At 37.2% G+C, this 21,559-nt stretch overlaps 1 protein-coding gene across 1 annotated transcript in view; it reads right to left on the bottom strand.

Annotated features, from left to right (window-relative positions):
* Positions 1–4,222: 4,222 nt before the first annotated feature.
* Positions 4,223–21,559, bottom strand: part of TMX4 (thioredoxin-related transmembrane protein 4) — a 33,646-nt gene continuing 16,309 nt past the window's right edge. Inside the window, exons 3-8 of the mRNA XM_012639305.1 lie at positions 19,536–19,581; positions 17,794–17,922; positions 14,917–14,962; positions 8,917–9,018; positions 6,999–7,062; positions 4,223–5,840 (exon numbers count right to left, since the gene is read on the bottom strand). Of these exons, the coding sequence (XP_012494759.1) occupies positions 5,464–5,840; positions 6,999–7,062; positions 8,917–9,018; positions 14,917–14,962; positions 17,794–17,922; positions 19,536–19,581 (764 nt within the window). The 3' untranslated portion in view covers positions 4,223–5,463. The remainder of the gene's footprint in view (positions 5,841–6,998; positions 7,063–8,916; positions 9,019–14,916; positions 14,963–17,793; positions 17,923–19,535; positions 19,582–21,559) is intronic.

Here is a 21,559-nt window from a genome sequence, read left to right as displayed (position 1 = left end):
TCAGAGCCACCTTGGAAATTACATTAGACAGCAAAGCCTTCCTTGACCCAGACCCCAGAAAAACCTGCAGGAAGCAGAGCCACTACTGCCTGGGATGCCCAACCTGGACTTTGTGAAACACTAATAGCGTTCTTGTTCTTAAAAACCCTAAGATTTGGGGATCTATTAGCACAGCCTAGACTAGCCTAATACAGTTATCAATCTCAAGAAGTTCGCATGTTCTAAGAAAAGAATTCCTATTATTATAAAATATATTTCTAAGAGCCTTCAAGATTGGAGCAAACTAGAGGGTTGAATTTTATAAGTCAGCATTGTTGGCTTCAAAGCTGCAGGCTTTGCTCCCACCAAGGGTGGATAATCAAGGTCATGTAGGCAGATACAGCGTAACAGATATATTTCTCTGCACAGACAAAGAAGCATTCTGAGCTAGTTCCTCGGAGGGAGGAACTCGGTGGCATGCAAGTTTAATAGCTGTCTTCTTACTACACATCCTCCGACATCTTCCAAAAGGAAAAATCAAATCTGCATTTTTTCATTCTCTGAGGGTGTTTAAAGAAGTCACCTCACCTCCTTTCTGCTTTTCCACTGTGATAGGAGTCGGGAGGGTCAGATGTAGAATGTTTTCTGAAAGCCCTAGGAGACCAGGTCAGCCCACAGTGTCTGGGAGGATTAGCAGCATCCCTTGCCATTTGCTCCAGCCCTGGCCTCCCCTAGATCTCAGGACAGAGGGGGACCCAAGAAGTCAGGACAAAGAGTTTCTACAGGCAACACAACGGGCTGTGATCCTTGAGCTTGTCTTCGGTTTAGTGCACTTTCCAGAGCAGCTAAAGGGCACATGGTGTGGGTTTCACCAAGCCAGGAAGGGACAAAGACAGAGAGAGAGTATGAACAGACTGAAAGGACACAGAGGAAAATTATTTTAACAAAGTAATATTTTTTACTGCCCAGGCAAATGGCTTTTGTGAAAATACTTATATGAAAAGCAATATGCCACTTTGTTTTTACTTATTCATTACTATCATTAAGTTTTGATGCAAATGGGAATTTACAATAAAACGAAAACAGGATCAAGGATTATGTACAATACTGAGATCCAATGATTCGTGATTCAGGCAATGTACTTAAAACGCATTATCTTGATTTCTCATTCCAGTTGCTGCAGATGCTATTTGAGGAAGCAAAGAATACACGAGGAGAAAAATAAATACACTGGGCTAAATAATCAAGACTATTACAAAGAATATAAATAACAAATTTATAACATATTGCAGTACAAATAAACAATGTTTTTAGTATAAAAATTGTATTTCCATGAAGCTGCCTAATAAAAAATATGAATAAACTACTTTGGAAACATGTCAAAGTCGTATGAGTCACACATACAGAGTGTCACAGTCTACATAAACCTTTACTGAGAATAAGCCATCTGAAGGCCACCTCCTGGGCTGAAGCTAGCAAACCCTTGCAAGTGACTTCCTGCTTCAGGACAGCTATCCAGAAAGCCGCCCCATCAGGGTTCATCAGACTTGACACCACATTTGGCTTTTTCAAGACAAGCTATAATCTTCTCAAGAGAATCAAAACGTAGGACTGAGGTAAAGAGATATTACACAAAAAGGAACTTTTCTGTTGGCACAAAAGATTACATGAGTACTTTCCAAAATGTTGGTATATTTGACGGGATGGGTCGACCGCACATTTATAATACTGGCAGAAATAACACTGCAACACCGAGATGAAGGACGTAGATAACCTCCCGATAGACACTAGCAAAGCACCAGTCTCCCCTCCTTTTTCACTTCACACCAAAAATTTTATGCTGAAATCTAAAGTTTACCCTATCTTTTCCATCTTTCTATTTTTTTAATTTTTCTACAGATTCTTCATTGTTTCCCATCCTGTAAAACAACATATTAATATAAGCTCCACTCCTGAGGGACTCGGTAATACAAAGTCACACGGTAAGTACTCGCCTTAAAAATCATTTTTATCATCTACCCTGGAGGTGTTACAAGATTCAGCTTCTGTAGACTGAAATATACCCAAATCATGTTGCAAAATCATAGCTAGCAACAAAGGTTTTGACCATAAAAAGTCAAAATGTGGCTTTCTCCGCTGTCAAAAGCCAACCCAGTTGAAGCTTATTTACTTTATTTACTACAGTAGTTATTTTGAATTTAAGCAGTTCAAGAGGCCTGTGGCTAACAGACAGGGCTCCTGTGCGCAAGGTGAGACTGTAAGTACGTGCCCATGCAGTGCAAGACCCTGTGAGCGCCAAAGGCCCTCTCTCCCACCCCATCCAACGATTATGCTTCGAAGGGAAAGAAAGAGGTGGGACTGCCGGTATGTTGCTTCCATAGGAGATCTCTAAGCAAGCTGAACCAGTTTAGCAGATATAGCAAGAGATGAACAATAAAAAAATAAAAATGTAATCGGAACTTTCAAATTTTCCTTCTAATCAAAGAAAAGGCACCTGCTCCAACGACCCACACATAAAGCACTGCACATCCCCACTCCAAAATCCAGTTACTTTCATTTCATTCTCTTAATTTTAATTCATATAAACTACTATTCTGTAATTAAATATCTGGTATTGCAATAGAGGGAAGCCTGATTTTTTTTTTTTTTTTAAATCACAAGCATGTTTCCAAGCACTTGCCTTCTAGATTAAATATATTACCTACAGGAAAAATCTCCAAAGTCTTACTGAAATGTTGATCTAATTTCAAGTTTAAATTACTTTAGGTTGATTTTTTTCCTTCAGTTTTATATTTGTTCAGTATTGAAAACAAATCCAAAGCCTTCAAGTGGAAACAAGTTAAATCAGATGTGCACTTATCAGGCTGACTGGTAAAAAATAACCCATCATTCGCCAGGATGTTAAAAAAGGGAAAATCAGGGAAAAATGGTTCCCATAGACACATACTTAAACTTTTAACGGGTCCTCTTCTCTAAGATGTTTTTTGCCTCACCCTCCAATTTTTTTAAAGTATTGCTGAGAAAGAAAATGCATTTTTCTTATTACATAATTAGATACAGGTTGAGCATGTCTTAACCGAAATGCTTAGAACCAGAGATGTTTCAGATTTTTTTGGATTTTGGAATATATGTACATATGAGAATACATAATGAGATATCTTGAGCATAGGATCCATGTCTAAACATGAAATTCATTTATGTTTCATATACACCTTATACCTATAGCCTGGAGGTAATTTTATACAAGATTTTAATAATCTTGCATATGAAACAAAATTTTGACTGTGTTTTTACTGCAACTTGTCACATGAGGTCCGATGTGAAATTTTCCACTTGAGCCATCACAGCACTCAAAAAGGTCCATATTTTGGAACATTTGGGACTTCAGACTTTCAGATGTGGAATGCTCATACTATTTGGAGTCCAGTTGGAAACTGGTCTTACATTTAGAAAATCCAAGGTAGATTGTATTTCTGCATGCCTTCCCCTCTAGTCAAATACTCCACTAAAAATACTCCACTATAAGAATATTTCAATTTTGGAGGAGATAATTATACAGAAAAACTAAACTATAAAACCTTTCTTACTCTGTACCTCAGAACTTGAACTTACTGTTCTCTGAAAACTTTGTTTCAGGTGACTATGAGAGAAAGAAACCCAGGGACAGGAGGGAAGGCCCAGCTCAGCTCTGATCCAGAGAAGATTCCTGGCATCAGGGAGATGGAAGTGCCAGGACCAGAACTGTGGCACTTTGGGTGAGGCTGTGTCAGAGACTGACGTGGCGGGAGGGGCAGAAATGGGTACCTGTCAAGGTTCTGCACAGGCCATCAGTTCTGTGATGTACTCAACCTTGAGGTTGCACTGCTGAATGAACAGCACAATAACTGGTGATTCTTAACAAACTTCACTGTGCTGGGCAAGGAGACTATTAAGTAACTGAGTTGGAAAGATGAAAAATAACTGTTTCTAAGAATCGATACTGTCAGAAGAATAACCTCCTTTGTGCAAGGTTTGCAATAGTGTCTCATTCAACCACAGGAGGGCAGAGAGTTTCAGAACCTCTCCTCACCAGTGAGCCCCATGTTCACGGTGAATACAAGGAAAGGGTTATCTAAATAGCCAGATAGAAACATACTGCATATTCCTTTTTAAAGATGACAGAAACTTTTAGAATTTTATATACTTGTACTCATTATTTTTCCTGGACCCAAGGGGCATAGAATCAACTCTGGGCGTCTTTCAGATGCCTGGAATCTAACTTCATGAATTTATTCTGAGACATAAATCAGGTAAGAGAGAAGTAGATGGATGGATTTTTAAAAGAAACTGGGCTCCCTAGATACTTATAGTTGATTGAGTATTGAGAGATTTATAAAGATATAATTCTTTAGATTATGAAAGATGGAAACAAAATCAAATCTTTCATTTCCAGATATTGACTTTCATTAATTCTTTCACCAAAAGCACATCACTGAAGGAAAACCAGAAATGGTTTTCCAGTTATTATTAAAGTGGTTCAAGAACCAGGGAACCCCTTGAGATGGAAACAAAACAACACAGTATTCAAGTTTTCTTCACAAGACTACCTTGTACTGGCAAGACTTAGAGGGCTTCTGGCTTCAAAAAGGATATTGCTAAAGAAACTTTTTGAAAAAAACTACTACATTTTAGCCAAAAAATATAAAAGATCTGTCCTGTAAAATCCCTACTTCCTTTTGAATCTCTTACGGTTACAACATTTCGTTCAAGATGCTTGGCAGTCATAATTTCTTGGGTTGTGGTTACTGATTATCTAAACCCTTAAGTCAGAATAAACATGGTTGATGTAAAGCTGGCTGCTAAGTTCTCTCTCACCAAGGAACAACTGTGCAGAGTGTGGGGAGCCTGCAGGCCCAGGGTGAAAGAGTTGAAAAAATTAAAGGTAAGGAGAAAAATATCACAAAGGAGATTTAGAAGTCTGGGATGATTTCAGAGCTCTTTTCTAAATCCAGGGCCCTGCCAATTTCTATCTCTAAAAGTGTTCGTGCACTATGGTGCCTGATGTTTCCCGCAATTTGACGAAAATAACAACACAAGACAAGGAAGCAAGACTTCTGCTGCACAGTGAGGATGCTCAGAGCCAAGGCTCCTTTGTTTTCATTTTATGGGGCCTGTGGCCTTGTCTCTAGAAGGGGCTAATGAGGGCTGGGGGTGGCCTCCACTGGTCAAGACTCTCTAGCCCCAAGTAAGTGAACTCATTCCCATCCCAAGTCTATGAACAGATCCTGACATCACCATCGTGTTTGTCTTTCCGTATCATGATTGTCATACCTGAAAGATTCTCCTTAGCATACACGAGGCTTACTGTCATGAGACCACATGACTAGAGATCATCTTTTAAGAGAGAAGCTTGCTTATTTAGAAAAAATTAAGAGTTTGGTTTAGACTGCAGACCAGAGGGAAGCTGACATATTCTTTTGGTCTGTATTCTTGGAAACAACGTCATTAAACCTGCGGTCCCTCATCAGCATGCTGACTTTTGCGCTGCCTCAACGAGTCCTCCCCCTGCTCTGCGTCAGCTGAACGGGGCTGCTCAGTGATGTCTTCTTCAGTCTCCTCAGGTTCCCCTTCCCCCTGGGCCGCACTGCCCTCTCTCGGGGGTCCCTGGTCATTGGCATCACTCCTCTCCTCATCCACCCCAGAAGCCAGGTTGTCTTCTTCCTCTTCTTCCTCTACTTCATCATCATCACCAAGGTCTTCTTTCTCTTCTTCATCATCTACAAGGCTGTCCTTGTTTTCGTCTTCATTCGAGTCATCTTTTTCCTCCTCTGCATCCCGCAACTGTTCAGCCCTTTGAGCCTCCTCTGACCTCTGATTCTGCTCTGTGGAGGGAGGAGAGGGGAACATCCTCTGAATAAACAATGGTAATTCGTAATCACTTGAATATGTTCAGCTATGAAATGAAAAAACGGGGGAAGTGAAAGTTTTTCCACGTTGGAGCCGTGCTATCACGCAGGACAGAGTCTCCAACTGGCATCCTAGCCCCATCCAGGGCTTCTCCGCCCCTCTCTGGAAATCTCACTGACCACGTGGACTTTGGCAGAGCATGTAGGCAGGGACAGCAAAAGTTCCTTCATGCTCTGTATTTTGTACCTTGTAGAAGGCTCAGTGACCCCCACCGGGCATGGCAATTGGTTCAGAAATGAGACAAGCTGAGCCAATCCAAGTACTCCCCAGGCGTTCTAGGCCAGGGTAAGGAGGAAAAGCCTCTCTTCGAGGACTGTTAAACAGAGAAACTGTGAGTTGGGACTGTGGACAGCCACTGAATGAGCCACATGGAGCAGAACTCTAACATCACTTGGGTTGCGCTTGAAGCTGGAACATCTATGGACTTTTTAGGTATGTGAGCTAATAAATTTTCATTTTTTTCCCCGAAGATGCTTTATACTGGGTTTCTGTCATTTTTAAGAATTCTAAGGATCATAATATATTTTCTAATAATCTATGGAAATCTCAAAGCCTCAAAAACTTCAAGAACTAAAAAGAAATATGAGAACTCCCACATAAAATTCAATAATTACAAAGTCTCATAAAAGTCCTTATGCAGTCTCAGAAAGAGTCAGGAATAAAGACACAAGAATCCAGGGCCACTTGGTCCCAGAAACAGTGTCAAACAGTGTGAGGATTTGCAGAAACTGCTTTTAAAAGGCTCAGGAGAGGAACTGGTACATGTGAGTCTCCTTCCCTCTCTTCTAGTTCTAGTTTGAATGAAGGAAATGACATTCCCGATTAATGAAGAGCACAAGCCTAAAGGGAAAAAACAACTGCCAGAATGAAATATTACCTAATTTAAGAGAGGAAAAAAATATTTTTGTTCAAATCTACCTACTACCTACAGAATATATTTTAAGGAATTTGGGAGTGGTGATGGTTTGGTCAGCTAGCAAATCAGAGGGAAAATCCACTATCTACATGAGGACAAAAGGGCACATCATAGAATTCCAAAAATATTCTACGTCGCATGAGCTTATCATACTTACCAGAACGTTCCGATAAATGCCTTGGAAGTGGCACATAGAAACATTCTGATATTATCACCAAGACCTGAAGGGGAAAAAAACGATTTTACAGTGAGTAGATAGGACAGTTATTACCAAAGGGCCCCAAAATTAGGTCTTGCTTCTATAACCAGATATTCTCAGACAAATAACTAGCAGCTGGTCAAAAATCTTCAACAAAGACAAGGATATAATTAAGAATTGCCTACTTTTCAAATGTGGCATAATACAGAAAAATATTAATTTAGAATGGGGATCACAAAGTCAAAAGTCTAGAGAGAGCTCACTCTGAATAGATGAATCAATCAGGTATAAGAAAATAGACATTATCAGCCAAGTCTAAAACAAGTCTTTTTAAAAAACACTTTTCTGGACAAACACAACTACTCTGTACATGAGGTGCTCCTCTCCAATGGGTGACCCTCATTAAGTAGAAGGACATTTTAGGAATGTTACAACCAACGGTGGGGTGGGGAAGGATCAAGCGTGGCAGTTTGTTTCAAGGAAGAGACATTTAAGGCCCTGCGCACAGTCAGGAAAGGATGGGTAGCACCAGCTGCCTGGGTGCTAAAGCTACACCAAGTTGGATCACCATGGGGGCTCTTGGATCCAGAGAAAGCCCTAAATGCCAGGTTGAGGAGACCAGGAGGTGGAGCAATGAGATGCAGGGAGCTTCTGTGGGTTGGGGAAAAACAAGCTCTAATTTGAACAGCAAAGAGAAAAAAACATTTCCATCCGAAAAGGCTGAGGTTGAAAACCTTACATTTTTAATGTGACAGTCACATGTTTACTAGCTATTCACAGGACGGAATGTTTTTTACAATTTTTCTTATTTTTTATTTATAATTGACACATAATAACTGTATATTTCTGTAAGTGGGTATATTTATGGGGTACAGTGTGACATTCCAATGCATGTATACACAGTGTAACAATCAAATCGGGGTAATTACCATACGCATCACTTAAACTTATTATTATTGTTTTGCTAAATAAAGTTATCTTCCCAACTTCTTATAAAGGAACTTTAAGATAATCTTACTTAAAAGTTTGTTTTTTTATATAAATTTTGAGTAATTATCAATTATTCCTACCATATGGTGTTTAGGAGCTCTGTGATTAGTAACTTCTTATCCTAATAGCAGTTTAAAATGTATTCAAATTGATCAAGAGAAGGTTAAAAGAAAGACAAAAAATTCTTTATAACATTAAAATATGCTAAAACATTTATAGTTGCCTATATAGTTATGTAAATAAATGTATTATTCCAACTCTCATCTAAAACAACTAGGGATAAAATGGACAGACACATACTGGATACTGATTTTCATTCCCAAAGAAGACATGATGATGTGCTGTGATTCTTAAATGTTTTTTCCACAGTAATGACTATGTTGTTTTATCTACATTATCTTACGAAATCCACCTCGAGAAAACCAGAGTGTATGTATAAGCAGCTAGTCAGGATTAGAGGTTCAATTGGAGGACATGAACGAGAAAAATATCTTGCATCTACCCAAAAGAACAAATTCAAAACTTTGGCCTTGTCACCACAGTGTTCTAATCAAGTAGGCAAGGTGTAAAATCACAGCTGATTCAGTTGTCTTGGAAACTGTCAATTCAAGTAGTGTCTCTATTTATTTTTTCATCACTACATTCTGGGCTGTACATATCTTCAGAATATGCAAGGACCATATTAGGGGACAATAATTTAATGAATTTTCCATTATATCTCACATTACAATTGAAAGCAGTATCAAACAAGCAAATGTGATTTAACTGCTTAGATTACACGCAAAAGAATATTTGTTCATGTGTTTTTTCTTTCTTGGCTGCCTTTTAGTTTTCCATGAAATCCATTTTGCTTTAAAGATAGGCAAAAAGATTGGTTATCTCTTACCAGACCCATGAAAAGGCCCAAAACCAAGGTGGCTATGACGAAAAAGACATAAGAACACCAAGCAGGAATTCCAAGGGTCCCTGTGAAATAGTTGTGAAGATGCTGTAATCAGAAGAAAACAAAAATATTTGCTTGTAATGAAATTCAAATGTAACATTTGAATCTCCTTCTCTAGCTATAACTCAAATCTGCAAATCATCTCTACATATATAAGTTCCCCAAAAGGCTTATATATCTAAAATGATTCCTAAAGAATAAGTCAAATTTAATGAAAATAATAATCAAGGTCATATCTAGTAAGAGTTACTTCCTCAGAGTTCATGATCTGGACAGAAATCTGATAGAATTGTTTTGCTAGTCCTCTTTTCCATTATGATAGATTTTTTTGGTCCCCTTCTCCTAATAATTATATATATCTCAATGTTTACTCATAATATGGCATATATAAACAAATTAAATTTCTTTGGCCTTTATCAATTTTCAACTAAAACCTAATTCCTATTCACAGAACACTAACAATTTAGAATGCCTCCTTTTTCTAATCAGATTCTCTTGGCTCTACATCTATCCATCCTTAAAAAAGTTTACTGAATTATCAGAAAACATAAAATGTAACATTAGACAGCAGAAATAGTTTTTCTTGCTAATGTATTATGAGCAAATGAGATTTCATCAGTCTTTGAGAAGAGTGAACATCCCTCCATGCTTACTGTTCACTGTTCCTCTGGACTCCATTTGATGACAAACACTTTAAAAATGAGTGAAAAGGAACAATCTTAGCTAGAAAGTATTCACATACTAAATCAAACAGCAATTGTACATATGAACCTGCTGGCTTAAAGTCAAAGCCACTTAGATGTAGAGTTGCAGGAGCCATGCTTCCCCATGAGGAAGGATTTAGTGAGCTGTTTTAGACTCATACGGCTTCAAAAAATAGCCATTAACTATAATCCAAACAATTACTGGACACAGGATGAGATGGCTTCAAATTAAATATTACCAGCAAGAAGAGATAATGACTGAATTTCTTGCCTAAAACCAATAAGGTTAATGAAAATGAGTTGAAGTTTTCATTTTATTTTCATATTTCTCAAAATCTAAATAATTCTTACTAGTTTCTTAGTTTATGTAATTCGTGCAGTTAAATAATATATTTCATTCTGGCTTAATTCTTGAGGCAGGGTCTTCTTATATCTCCAGGCTGGTCTCAAACTTCTGGGCTCAAGAGATCCTCCTGCCTCAGCCTCCCAAGTAGCTTAGATTACAGGTCTGAGTCACTGCACCTGGCCCCTCTGGCTTAATTTTGAATGATAAATAAATAAGCAAAAAAGCTTGTTAACTGATCTAGAATAATCTAAGATCTCTCTCTACAATTTCTTACTTAGCAGAAGAGATAACTGTAAAGACTGCGCAAGTATTTTCAACACTGACACATGTAATCCAAGTATTCAATATTCGTTGAATAAAGAAAAGATGTATCAAATGCATGGAGTATTCACAGGAAATACAAACAAATTCTTGATTTGTAAAACTGTCATCTGTCCTCTGTTGATAGCATTAATATTAGTCTTTGCTCAGCCAGGAAATTGTTTTTGTTAAGCGTAACCTAGTATTTTACAACCCAGTAGGTTAAAAGGGTTTTTTGGGTTTTCAAAGGTTTTTTTCTTTCAACTTTTTTTCATTGAAGTTCTAAATCTATTGTACAATTCCCTACTTTAGAAAACACTGTGTATTAAACACAGTTTATGCTTTTCTTGATGACTCAGTAATATCATCAGGATTAAACCTTGAAATATGTCAAAGAATTAGAAGATGTTGAAAGCCAGTCTGCCTCAGTGCATTCTGGAACTTACTTTATAAGGATCTGGTGATTTACCTTACTCAAATGGTTGGCATGAATAATGTACGGTTTGGGGATGAATAATATGCAGTTTTAAGTGTTCTTCTGCACAGTGTCTTATACACTTTCTGTAAAATAATTAAAGCAACCTTCAAGACACTTTCTATTTTTAAGTTTTCATTAAATTATTTGCTTTTGAATCATTGTATTCTGAGTGAAACACTTCTTAGTACTTTCAAAACATCTTGTTATTTTAATAAACTCTACTTCAATTTTCTTGTATCAACTTACTCTTTAGGGGATTTAACTGAGTTTCTTAAAGAAACCCTGCCATCTTGTGGTCTTTTAGGTAATTATTACTAAAGACCCATTAGTCAAGCTCTATTTTCAAAACTGCAGGCATAAATCTTTATCTGTTCACTTTTTCTGAGTCCACAATGGTTTTGGAGCCATTTAGAATGTTAGTATTTGTGGTACTAGGTATTTGTTGTTTCATATATATATATATAAATATAAATATAATATATACACATATATATATGTATATATATTATACATATATATATATGTATAAACACATACATACATATATATGTTTCCAAAGGAATAACTAATTAAAACAAATCTAATTCAGTTTTAGATTTTTGTGTTTCTGTTCCTTTGATTGCCAGGCAAAGTGACAGTTTTTACTTGTAGAAAATACTGATCCTTGTTCAGTATTATATGTGCTCATTATAAGGAATTATCCTACTGTTTACTGAAAATGCACTAAAATGTCACCTGATAGGCATGATACCTTAGACCAAACATAACTCCTGAGTTCAAAGCAATTCAGCTATGTGGATGTCTCATCACCGAAGATCCAAGAATACTAAGGACCAGCTTTTACCTCCAGAATTTCAGATCTGGCAAGTTGGCTTCACTCCTCAGGCAGAAACTCAAGGACTTTAAGGAATCACTAGTTCAGTAGGCTCTGATCTTCTAGATACTGCTATTGTTTTAATTGTTGTCATCACAGAAAAATTAGAAATTACAGAAAAAGATAAAAGGTTTTTAAAAAATCAGCCATAATTCCAATATCAGAGAAAACTACTGTTGATCTCTCTCTACCCATTTTCCTATATATTAATACATAGGAAAACGCCACACAAATATTAGCACTATACGTACTTGTTTTATCTTTCCCTGTGGAAATACTTGTATGTAACCAGTCACCCATGCAGGGGAAATTGTTGCTGAAGAAAGACCGACTTCTGTCTATGTACCCACAAAATCTCCATAGGGTAAAATAGACTGTGAATAGGTATCAAAAATCCTGCCATTAGCCATTCTACATCCTCCATTCATCTCTTCATCTTCTTTCTCTGACACTTTATACTCTTTTGGTTCTATCCCCACCCCACCCCCAGTATCTGTCTGTCTGTCTGTCTCTCACCATGTGCAGTATTTCTTCTGTTTGTTGTTAATATAGTTGCACTGCAGTTTTATATTATCTAGGCATGAGTTAAAAACAGATTATATGCCCCACAGTTATACAGTCAACACTGATTTGAGGATTCCAGACAAAAGGAAGAGCCAGCTAAATGAGCGAACTGAGTAAGCAGGGTAGTTAGCTAGGAGGATTGGTTCAGTAAGTGGCTCCACAAGAGCAACAAAGCAAGACTGTTCCTAGAGGCTGAAGTGGGAACCAGAGACCTGATGGGTAGCCAAGAACTGGATCTCACCAGGCCAGAAATCATAAACTTTATGAATAAGAGGACAAGAGCCAGATTCTAGAAACACAGGTGGTAAGAGCCCTATCAATATATTTGATAAAAGGATGGGGACTTATTTCTAAGAATAAAAGAAATGTCAAGAGGTTTGGGGAGGCTAGATGCTGATACAGATGGCAATAGCAGATTTCTACTACAGATTATTAAGGTACTGTACATACGTACAAGGAGATCAAAATAATCTACAAATCTATCATTTATGTTCTTTTATGTACCTCTCCCGTGCCCCCCTTCACACACACACACATACACAAACACTATCTACAGTCAGAACAAATGTATTAGTGGTTCCAATAAATATAAATGGATTAAATTCATCAGTTGAAAGAATTACTTCTTGCTACATGCCTTTTACAAAACTCTCTTAAAACATAACAACAAGAAGGTTTAACATGGAAAAAAATATTCTAGACAAATGCTAAACAAAACGGAAAATTATGGTATTAATACTAGACAAAGCTGACCTTACAAAATATAAGATGTAATTACTTGTGTGTCAAATTTTATAGTTTGTCTTATAAAATGATCTATATTTGGTTCCTTTTTATCATTCCTTTATCTGGAAATAAATTATAAATATATATTCACATACCATATATATTCTACTTGTCATCATTAAAAAGAACATCTTAATTAGTTATTCAGAAATGGGTCATATTCTATTCTCCACATGGCTCTTTCTTTGCAGTTCAATGCATCCACACAGCATCCGTATGTGCTACCCATGGCTGGGTACTGTGTACACAAAGATAAAACACCCACTCCTGGCCCTGACACACCCTAAATGTCACACTTTGTAATCATTTGCATCACATAATGAAAAACTATAACTTCTAATTTAAACTCTTATTTATCTAAATGCTAAATGACAAGCTATATGAGGTCAGAGCAATGATATATCTTCTGTAATACTGTCTTTGAAAGTAAAACTTCTCTTTAACAATCAATGAAGGCTGTGATCAATTTCCATCTAGGCTTTCCTTAACCTGAAGAACAAATTCATCTCTTGATCTGCACTTATCATAGGTTCTGTGCTAAGATCTTGCTGTCTGTGCTGCCTGAGATCCCCCTATTACAATCATCCTGTTGAAATAGACATTATAATGCGACAAGGTCAGACAGTTCTCAGGCTACATGACTTTGTCAACCTTCAATGTCAACATAGTGCAGAAGGTAGAATCCCTTACTCTCAATTCCCAATTTCCAATTCATAATTCTCAGCCCTTGATTAAAATTCTCACAAATATAAGAAAATAGTAGAGGGAAACTACATGAAACTCAAACTATCCTGAAAAAGGGAAAATACTAGTTATTATTTAATGTGATGAACAAATGCCAAAAAAACATTAAATTTTAGCCAAAAAAAGACTGAATCCAAGTATCCCATTAGCCACTGTTGTAAAAAACAAAACAACCAACCAAAAAAACCTATAGTATATAGTCTATCTCACAAAGTAGAATATATACTATAACTGAGAAAGTGGGATATAAAAGGTTGTTCTTAAATTTCCCTCCACATGTATCACTGCGCATGAGAAAAACAGTTTTCATGAACTCCCTGAATATTAAGTTCCAAACATGATACCATAAGCTACAAAGCATAGCTTAGAAAACATATGTAGGAAAACTCACTTCTAAGATTTTTTTAAAAATATTTTGAGCTATATTTAATTCCAGAGCAATTTTGTTAAATCTGGTTGTATTTAGCCCCCCTTCACAGAGGAGGAACAAAAAAATTATGGGATATATTCAACATTACATAATAACTCAACATTTTTATCTGAATAATGGTTCAAACCCACTGAAAAAACTCAGTGAAATTATACAATCACATATAGTGGGGGTCTACAAACTTCTTAAAGGTCAGGTTGTAAATATTTTAGGTTTATAGGCCACAGCTCTGTGTCTCTGCTGCAACTAATCAATTCTACCAGTGTAGCACAAAAGCAGTCATAGACAATAGGTAATGAATGAATGAATGTTGCTGTGTTCCAATAAAACCTTATTTACAAAAATAGGCGGTACACCCACACGCTGTAGTTTGCCAACTCATGATATACAGAACCACTTTCAGGCATAAACAATCTTTGATCTGTGTGGAGATACGCCAATGGGAAAATAAGATGAAGTAAAACCACGTAGCCCTTTTGCTTTGATGGAATGACTTCATCACTGGTCTGAGAAAATATGACTTTGACACAGTAGTTACAGGTCCCTATTCAATTACCACTGAGAAGCCCACATGAGAGTAGCTGTGTGGCTTAAGAAGAAAAGGGAATCTATAGAAGTATTTATAAAGGCTTATGCTCCAAAGCTTAAAAGCTGTATTTTTATTCTTAAAAACCTCTCTGCAAATATAACTATAAAGTTTTATTTAAGATTACTCACCCATATCTTGCCAGAGATGCTAAAAAGGCCAGCCATTCCAGACATCCTAAAAAAAGAAAAGAAAGATCACCACTGATCATATATACTATGAAAAAACAAAACAAAACAAACAAAATTCAGGTCAGGAGGACTGCACCTGCACTTCTTGCTATATATTGTCCTCATTCCTGGATTTCACTTCTGTTCTTACAGAGCTTAGCTTCCATGGCCATGATATGAATCATTCTGCTACAAATACATTCCAATTCCTTGGCACTTTCTCCCTCCATTGTACCTGCCTGGCAAAAACTTCAACCCTAAGCAGCTAAATGTCTCTGGGGGAAAAAAAAATAATCACATGACCGGTGACTATTCTCACTGCTTCACAGTCCCAAACCGAAGCAAATTGTCAATACTGCCCAGTCCTACTGCATTTTTCAGGCTTTGAGACAATAGCTCACATCCTTTTCTTCAACACTTACACATCCTCTCCTCCCCCTGTACTCTCAGCTAACAAATACTCCTCCTATGTCACTGCAAAATCAGATGCCATTATGTGATCTTGCTTATCTTCCTGCTCCCAAATCTGGGCCTGGTGTACTCCTGCACCCACCTTCTCTTGTTCCCACAGAGAAACTCTATCTGCCCTACCACAGTCCAATTCCTCCCCCATGTGCCTTGGAACCCATCCCTTTTGTCTTGTTAATGACTTGGTTCTTTCTCCCAACCCCTCTTCCTGCATGAACAATTGCTCCCTCTCTGCTGGATCAATTTCATAGGCATGTTTGCTCTTTTCCATCTTTTAAAAAGAGCATCCTTGGACCTCACATGGTCCTCTAGCTTCATAGACAAATTTCTCCAAAGGGTAGTCTACACATGCTGTTGCTTCTTCTTCACCATATCTCCAACCCATTCAAATCTGCACTAGTCACTACTTGTCAAGGCCATGATGACCTACCTCACCTTGCTTCATTCAATGTCCATGTCTCATATTTGATCTTCCTTCACTTCTTGGTAACATGGAACACAAGGTACCACTCCCTCCTTCTTGAACACCTGCTGGGCTTCTGGAAAATGGCATACTCCAGGTTTTCATGCTGCCTCACCGGTACTCATTTTCAGTTTCCTCCTGCTGACCCCTTCTTAACCCAACTTCTTAATTTGGGAGTGGCTCATGGCTCAGTCTCAAGCACTCTTCTCTTTTTCCTTCTTTCTAGGTATTCCCCCTACTTCTAAGGCTTTCAATGCTGCCCATATGTTTCATATTTGTGTTCCTGAATTTTCCATGGAGACCCACCTCCATACATTCAATCTGACAGCATTATAAAATCTGCATCTCAAACTCAACATATCCAACAAAGAACCCTGGATCTTCTCTTGCCCGAAACATTAACTGGTACCAAGATCTAACAAGTACTCAAATCAGACACCAAGAAGATTTTACCTGTGAATCCTTCCTATCCTTCACCTTGGTCTACCTTCAAAACGTATTTTAAATCTACTCATTATCTCCTTCTCCACTGCTGCCACCTGATACAAGCTACGGTCCTGAGGTTGGACACTACACCAGCCTTCTAACTCATCTCGCCTCATCCACCCTTGCCCTCTCCAATCCTTTCTCCTGAGAGTCAACTTTTTCCATACTCTGATAACCTTCAAGCTCCTCACCATGGCCCCAGGCCCTGCATGATCTGGCTTCGGGCCTGCCTCTCTTATTCAGCTTAGCCTACTCCCCCTCCCTTTCATTGTGCTCAACCCTGGCCACCACTCTGCTCCTCGAACACACCAAGCTCTTTTCCAAGTTGGGGCTTATGCACATCCTATAGCCATTCCTGGGAATATTCTTCCCCCTGCTCTTGACCTGGGCTAGTTCCTTCTACTCTTCAGATGATACCTAGAGGCCTCTCCTCAGAGCAACCTCTCCTAACCACTCCATCTAGAGCAGGTCTATGACTCCAGTCATTCCCTGTCTTGGTAAAGTATGTTGTTTTGTTAACTGTCCTTCTCCAGACTATGATTCTTTGTATCCTCAGTTTTGTTTTTTTTTTTTTTGCTTAATCTGTCTTACTTTAAGTTACCAAAGGGGAATGGAAGGACCTTGTCTGTCTTATTCGCTGTTGAATACCTAACATCTAGAACAATATCTGGTATAAAATCAGTGCTCAAACATTTTTAGAATGAAATGCCAGAAGTAAGCTGCTTTTAGAGTAAGCCATGAGTTTCCTGGGTAGTAACATAGATGCCACTAGATGATTTATTCTTAAAATATTATATAATTTGTTCTCATTTTAGTAGGAATATTTCTTACCTTTTTATATAGGAATATAAAATTAATTACAAATATGACAGTTCATTTAAAACTAAAACTAACTATGGAAAAAGTTATTATGGTTTGGCCTTATCTACCTCACGAAGTGTTGGACAGTTTGCCATCATGGCCCGAAGTCGCCCCCGGCAGTATTCTCCTAGGCACCAAAGACACCATAGGTTTTTTTTCTACATAAGATGCAACAGCAATTCTGTCATGAACTATATTCAAGAGTTACTCCTCCATTTTAGCAATAATTATAGGAAGGAAAGAATGGTAAATGATATTCAATACTATCTTTTGTAAAGAGAAAACAGTCAGCGTGGCTTAGCACAAAAGCTGGAAGAGAGGCTTTCTATAGCTTACCCAAATCTGGCTACTTAATTCCTAGTGAACTGAAAACTAACTGAAACAAATGTGCTGTGCGTCACAAAACCATTAATACCACATGGTCCAAGTATGGCCATATGTGGTCTGGGTAATCAGAAGTGTTATGAAGAACAATGTAGGCTTTCAAGGTCCATAGGTGGTTAATTTGATACCTCTTTTTTCTTAATTAACACCGTGTTGTTAAAAAATTAACAAGTTACGTTAGAGAGGCTGGAGATTTCCATCCAGTCAGAGGCTCAACTGATTGCCATTTCTTCTCTAAGATATAATTTTGCAGGTCTTCAAAGATTCCTGGGCCACGGTAACGGCGGAATATCCCATCCTTTGCACTATAAATTATAAAAACAAGTAGAAAATAAATAAAATAACAGGTGTTACAGACAATAGAAACCAAAATAACTATTGGTCAGACATGTGAACTGCACTTGAATTTTAAATTGGCTCAAATGAAGAAAAAAGTATAGTTAAGCATAAATCAGAAAGTATGCATAAGTTTTCATCTATTACAAATCAGAAATTCCTAAACTGAAAGCATTAAACAATTTATTTTATCACTGCACAATGTGTGACTAAGAACAAAGTTCTTGGCAGTGTTTACTTTGCTAAGTTACTTTGCATTATTTTTGCTAACAATTATTTTGGTTCTTCTCTTACAATAACAAAATAGCCATTGTTATGAAGGTAAAAAAATTACATCCACATTTCCAAATTCATGTTATTCAAGCCCCTCTCCTCAAAATCAACAAAAACCTCTTAGTCTCACATCCACCTTCAGCCTTCCCTCCCTCTTGCCTTCCTGCCACAATCAAGTTTCCCAGCAGAAGAGTCTACACTTGCCATTTTCTCCTCTTTGTTATTCACTACTCAGTGCAGTCACAGGTTCTGGTCCAATTGACTTGACTGAAACTGCTCATATTGGAGTCTCTAATGACTATCAGTGCCATAAGCCATGGAGCACTTGTCTGCCATTTTCCCTTCACTTGTCATTGGCATTATCCACTACTGAACACCACTTTCTTCCTCCTTTGAGTTGGCTTTTATGACATGGGCTCTCTGGACTTCCTTCTACTACTATGATCATTCCAACTCAGGTTCTCTCACTAACTGTCTTCCTAATTTTAGTCAACCCCAGGTACAATCCTTGACCTGCTTCTCTTCCCAGGACATGTTTTCTCTAGATACAATTCAAGTGTTATCTATCTCAATACTGAGGAATTTCCAATATGTACTGCCAATCTAGATCTTTGTTCTGAGCTCTAGATCCTGACATCAAACTGTCACCTAAACTTCTCCATTTGGAATTAGCATAGGTACTTCACACTATCTCTTCCATTTTTGCCTCTATCTTTCAAACTTTATCTTATCCTAATGGCTCCTTATCTTGAAGGCAGGCAAGAGCTTTTACTAGTTTTACATGGCCTGTTGGTAGTCATCACAGACTTTTCCTTCCCATGACTAATCAGTCAGCAAGTCCCAATGATCCCACCTCCTAAGTATCTCTGGAATCCATCCCTTCCTTTCTCTTTCCCCTGCCACTACCTGAGCCCAACTGTACCTGAAAACCAGCCAAACAGAATGAGTTACAGTTCTCAAAAAACATCTCATTTTCTCTTGGGCTTTTGTATGTTGTCTCCTCTACCTGGAAAGACCCACTCAGTTTGTTAGCTTAACCCATTCCTACTTATCTATTAAGAATCATCCCACCTTTGATATCATTGGAGAAATTTTCTCTGACCACTCCTCCCCACTACGCCCTGCTGAAATCATGTCCTCCTTTTCCATAACACTCCAGGCATCCTTCTCCCATTCTCAGAGCAGACCAGTCTTTCTCCTCTCAAACATTAAGCTGAATGAGTGGCTGCCATGGAAAACAACTTAGACTTCCTGGCACACGTCTATTCATTTCTAACCTTTGCAAGAACAGAGGATTATTTAAACTTACTGAAAAAATGCTGGGAGAGTGGTGACAAAGAAGCGGCCACTCAAACCTACAAGAAACATAAACAAAAAAAAGATCACAAGTCAAGCCCAAGCACTTAAGTTCCAAGAAAAAGTATCTTTGAGATTGCTTTCATAATCACATGAAAATCACTGCAATTATTGAGTCAAATGTGCTATTTTTTGTATTAAAGAAAGTTCATTTTTTACTCATTTTTATTAACACTTTCCAATCACTGACACAACTTGGTTATCTTCAATGTGTTACTCTGGAATTTCCTGGTTTGTGCATCACTTTGGGAGTGTGTGGAAGGTAAAAGGATAGGATTTAGAGTCATATAATATGGGTTAAATACTAACTTCCTCATTTAATTATTTAACCTTTCTGAGTCTCAGTCAACTCATCTGGAAAATAGGTATATTAAAGCCTAAATATTCTGAAGTTAGATTAGATCAGTATAATAGAGCTCAGCACAGGGCCTGGCACATAATGAAGGACTCAATAAACTATTGGTATTATTACATCAGTTATCAGTTTCAGAAGACTAAAGAATGCAAAATACTAAAGATCACATAGTCAACAGATGGAATATATGCACATGAACTATATTTTTTTCAAGCTGTCTCAGAAAACATTTACTGAACACAAAGTACTTTATAAATGCTATGCTACATGCATGTAAAGACAAATAAAACCCTTGGTTACTTAGCAAATATTAACTAAGCACCTACTTTGTTCCAGGGACTGTGACAACTGCTCAAGACTCATAGATGAGCAAAAACATGTACAGTTTTTATCCTCACAGAGCTTACAGTCTAGCGGCAGAGGGAAAGAATTTAATCGAATAATCGCAATCAGAACTATAAACAGAGAACAATGATATCAGGAAAAAGTGGCATGCAACAAAAACCTGAATGAGACTAGGAGTAAAGAACAGATCCCTGCCCTTTAAATGTTTATAAATAAATAATATTTACAAATAAATATATTTATGTAGCTACCACAAATGAGTAAAGAGAAGGACAGCTAAAGGATCCTCCTGGCCAGCATGGAAAAATGACATTTTAAAATTTCTCATCACTCTGCCTTTTCCACGTAAGAACAATCTAGACAAATCAAATATCTATACACATCAAGTTGCTCAAATTTTACTTTGAACAATTCTTTGGTAACGTGCAATTCAAAACACTGAAGCTGTACTTTTAATGACATGGGAAATTTGCTTTTACCCATTTGATAAATTAAATCCATATTCAGTATAATAATTTATTAATTAATGATAAGTCTTCTCAAAAAAGAGTTCCCTATTTTATTTCATATCAGACCAAGTGGACTCTAAAAACATCCCTATGATACTTAAAAGGAAATAGTACTCAGGTTTAACTGAAGTCAATGTCATGAAAAGAAACATTTATTATATAAATTTGTCATTGTACATTGAAAAAAATAGTTGCATTGGCAGTAACAAAAACACAAGTGACCTGAAATGAGGTTAACTGAGGATTGTAAGAAGCACCTCTGTCTAAGGATATTTTCACCTCTGACGATGCTGGGAATTCCACTCTAGTGGGGAACAAGGGCTCTCACAGTATATAATTCCAACTATAAATTGCCAGGGAAAAAAATATTGCTATTCCTAAGTGATTAAAAATTATTACATCTTTGGTTTAAAATAATTATTACAAACAGTTTCATATCTCACTTCTTTCCTCGCTATAGATTCTTATGACCACCCAAAATTTTTATTTCAGGAGAGTTATGATTTTAGGGAAGTATTTTATTTATATTGCCTTTTAAAATGGAATGAACAAAATAAATTACTCATCACTTCTGGAAGTGTTCTACTTAGATTTTATTTTTATTGGAATAAACATGGTTTCTAATAAATGTTAGATAACACAAAGCATATTTTAAAATTTTCTCTCTAAAATCCTTCATATATTCTTAGTCATCATTGGCTATGGCAATAAATAAAAAAGCAAAAAAAAAGCAGAAAAAATATTTCACTGCAAGAACTTCAAAAAGTG

The sequence above is a fragment of the Propithecus coquereli genome, unplaced genomic scaffold (genome assembly GCF_000956105.1).
Source record: "Propithecus coquereli isolate 6110/MARCELLA unplaced genomic scaffold, Pcoq_1.0 Scaffold139, whole genome shotgun sequence".
Classification (NCBI taxonomy): Eukaryota; Metazoa; Chordata; class Mammalia; order Primates; family Indriidae; genus Propithecus; species Propithecus coquereli.
Note: the sequence above shows the minus strand (reverse complement) of the source record. Positions and strands in the feature narration are given on the sequence as shown.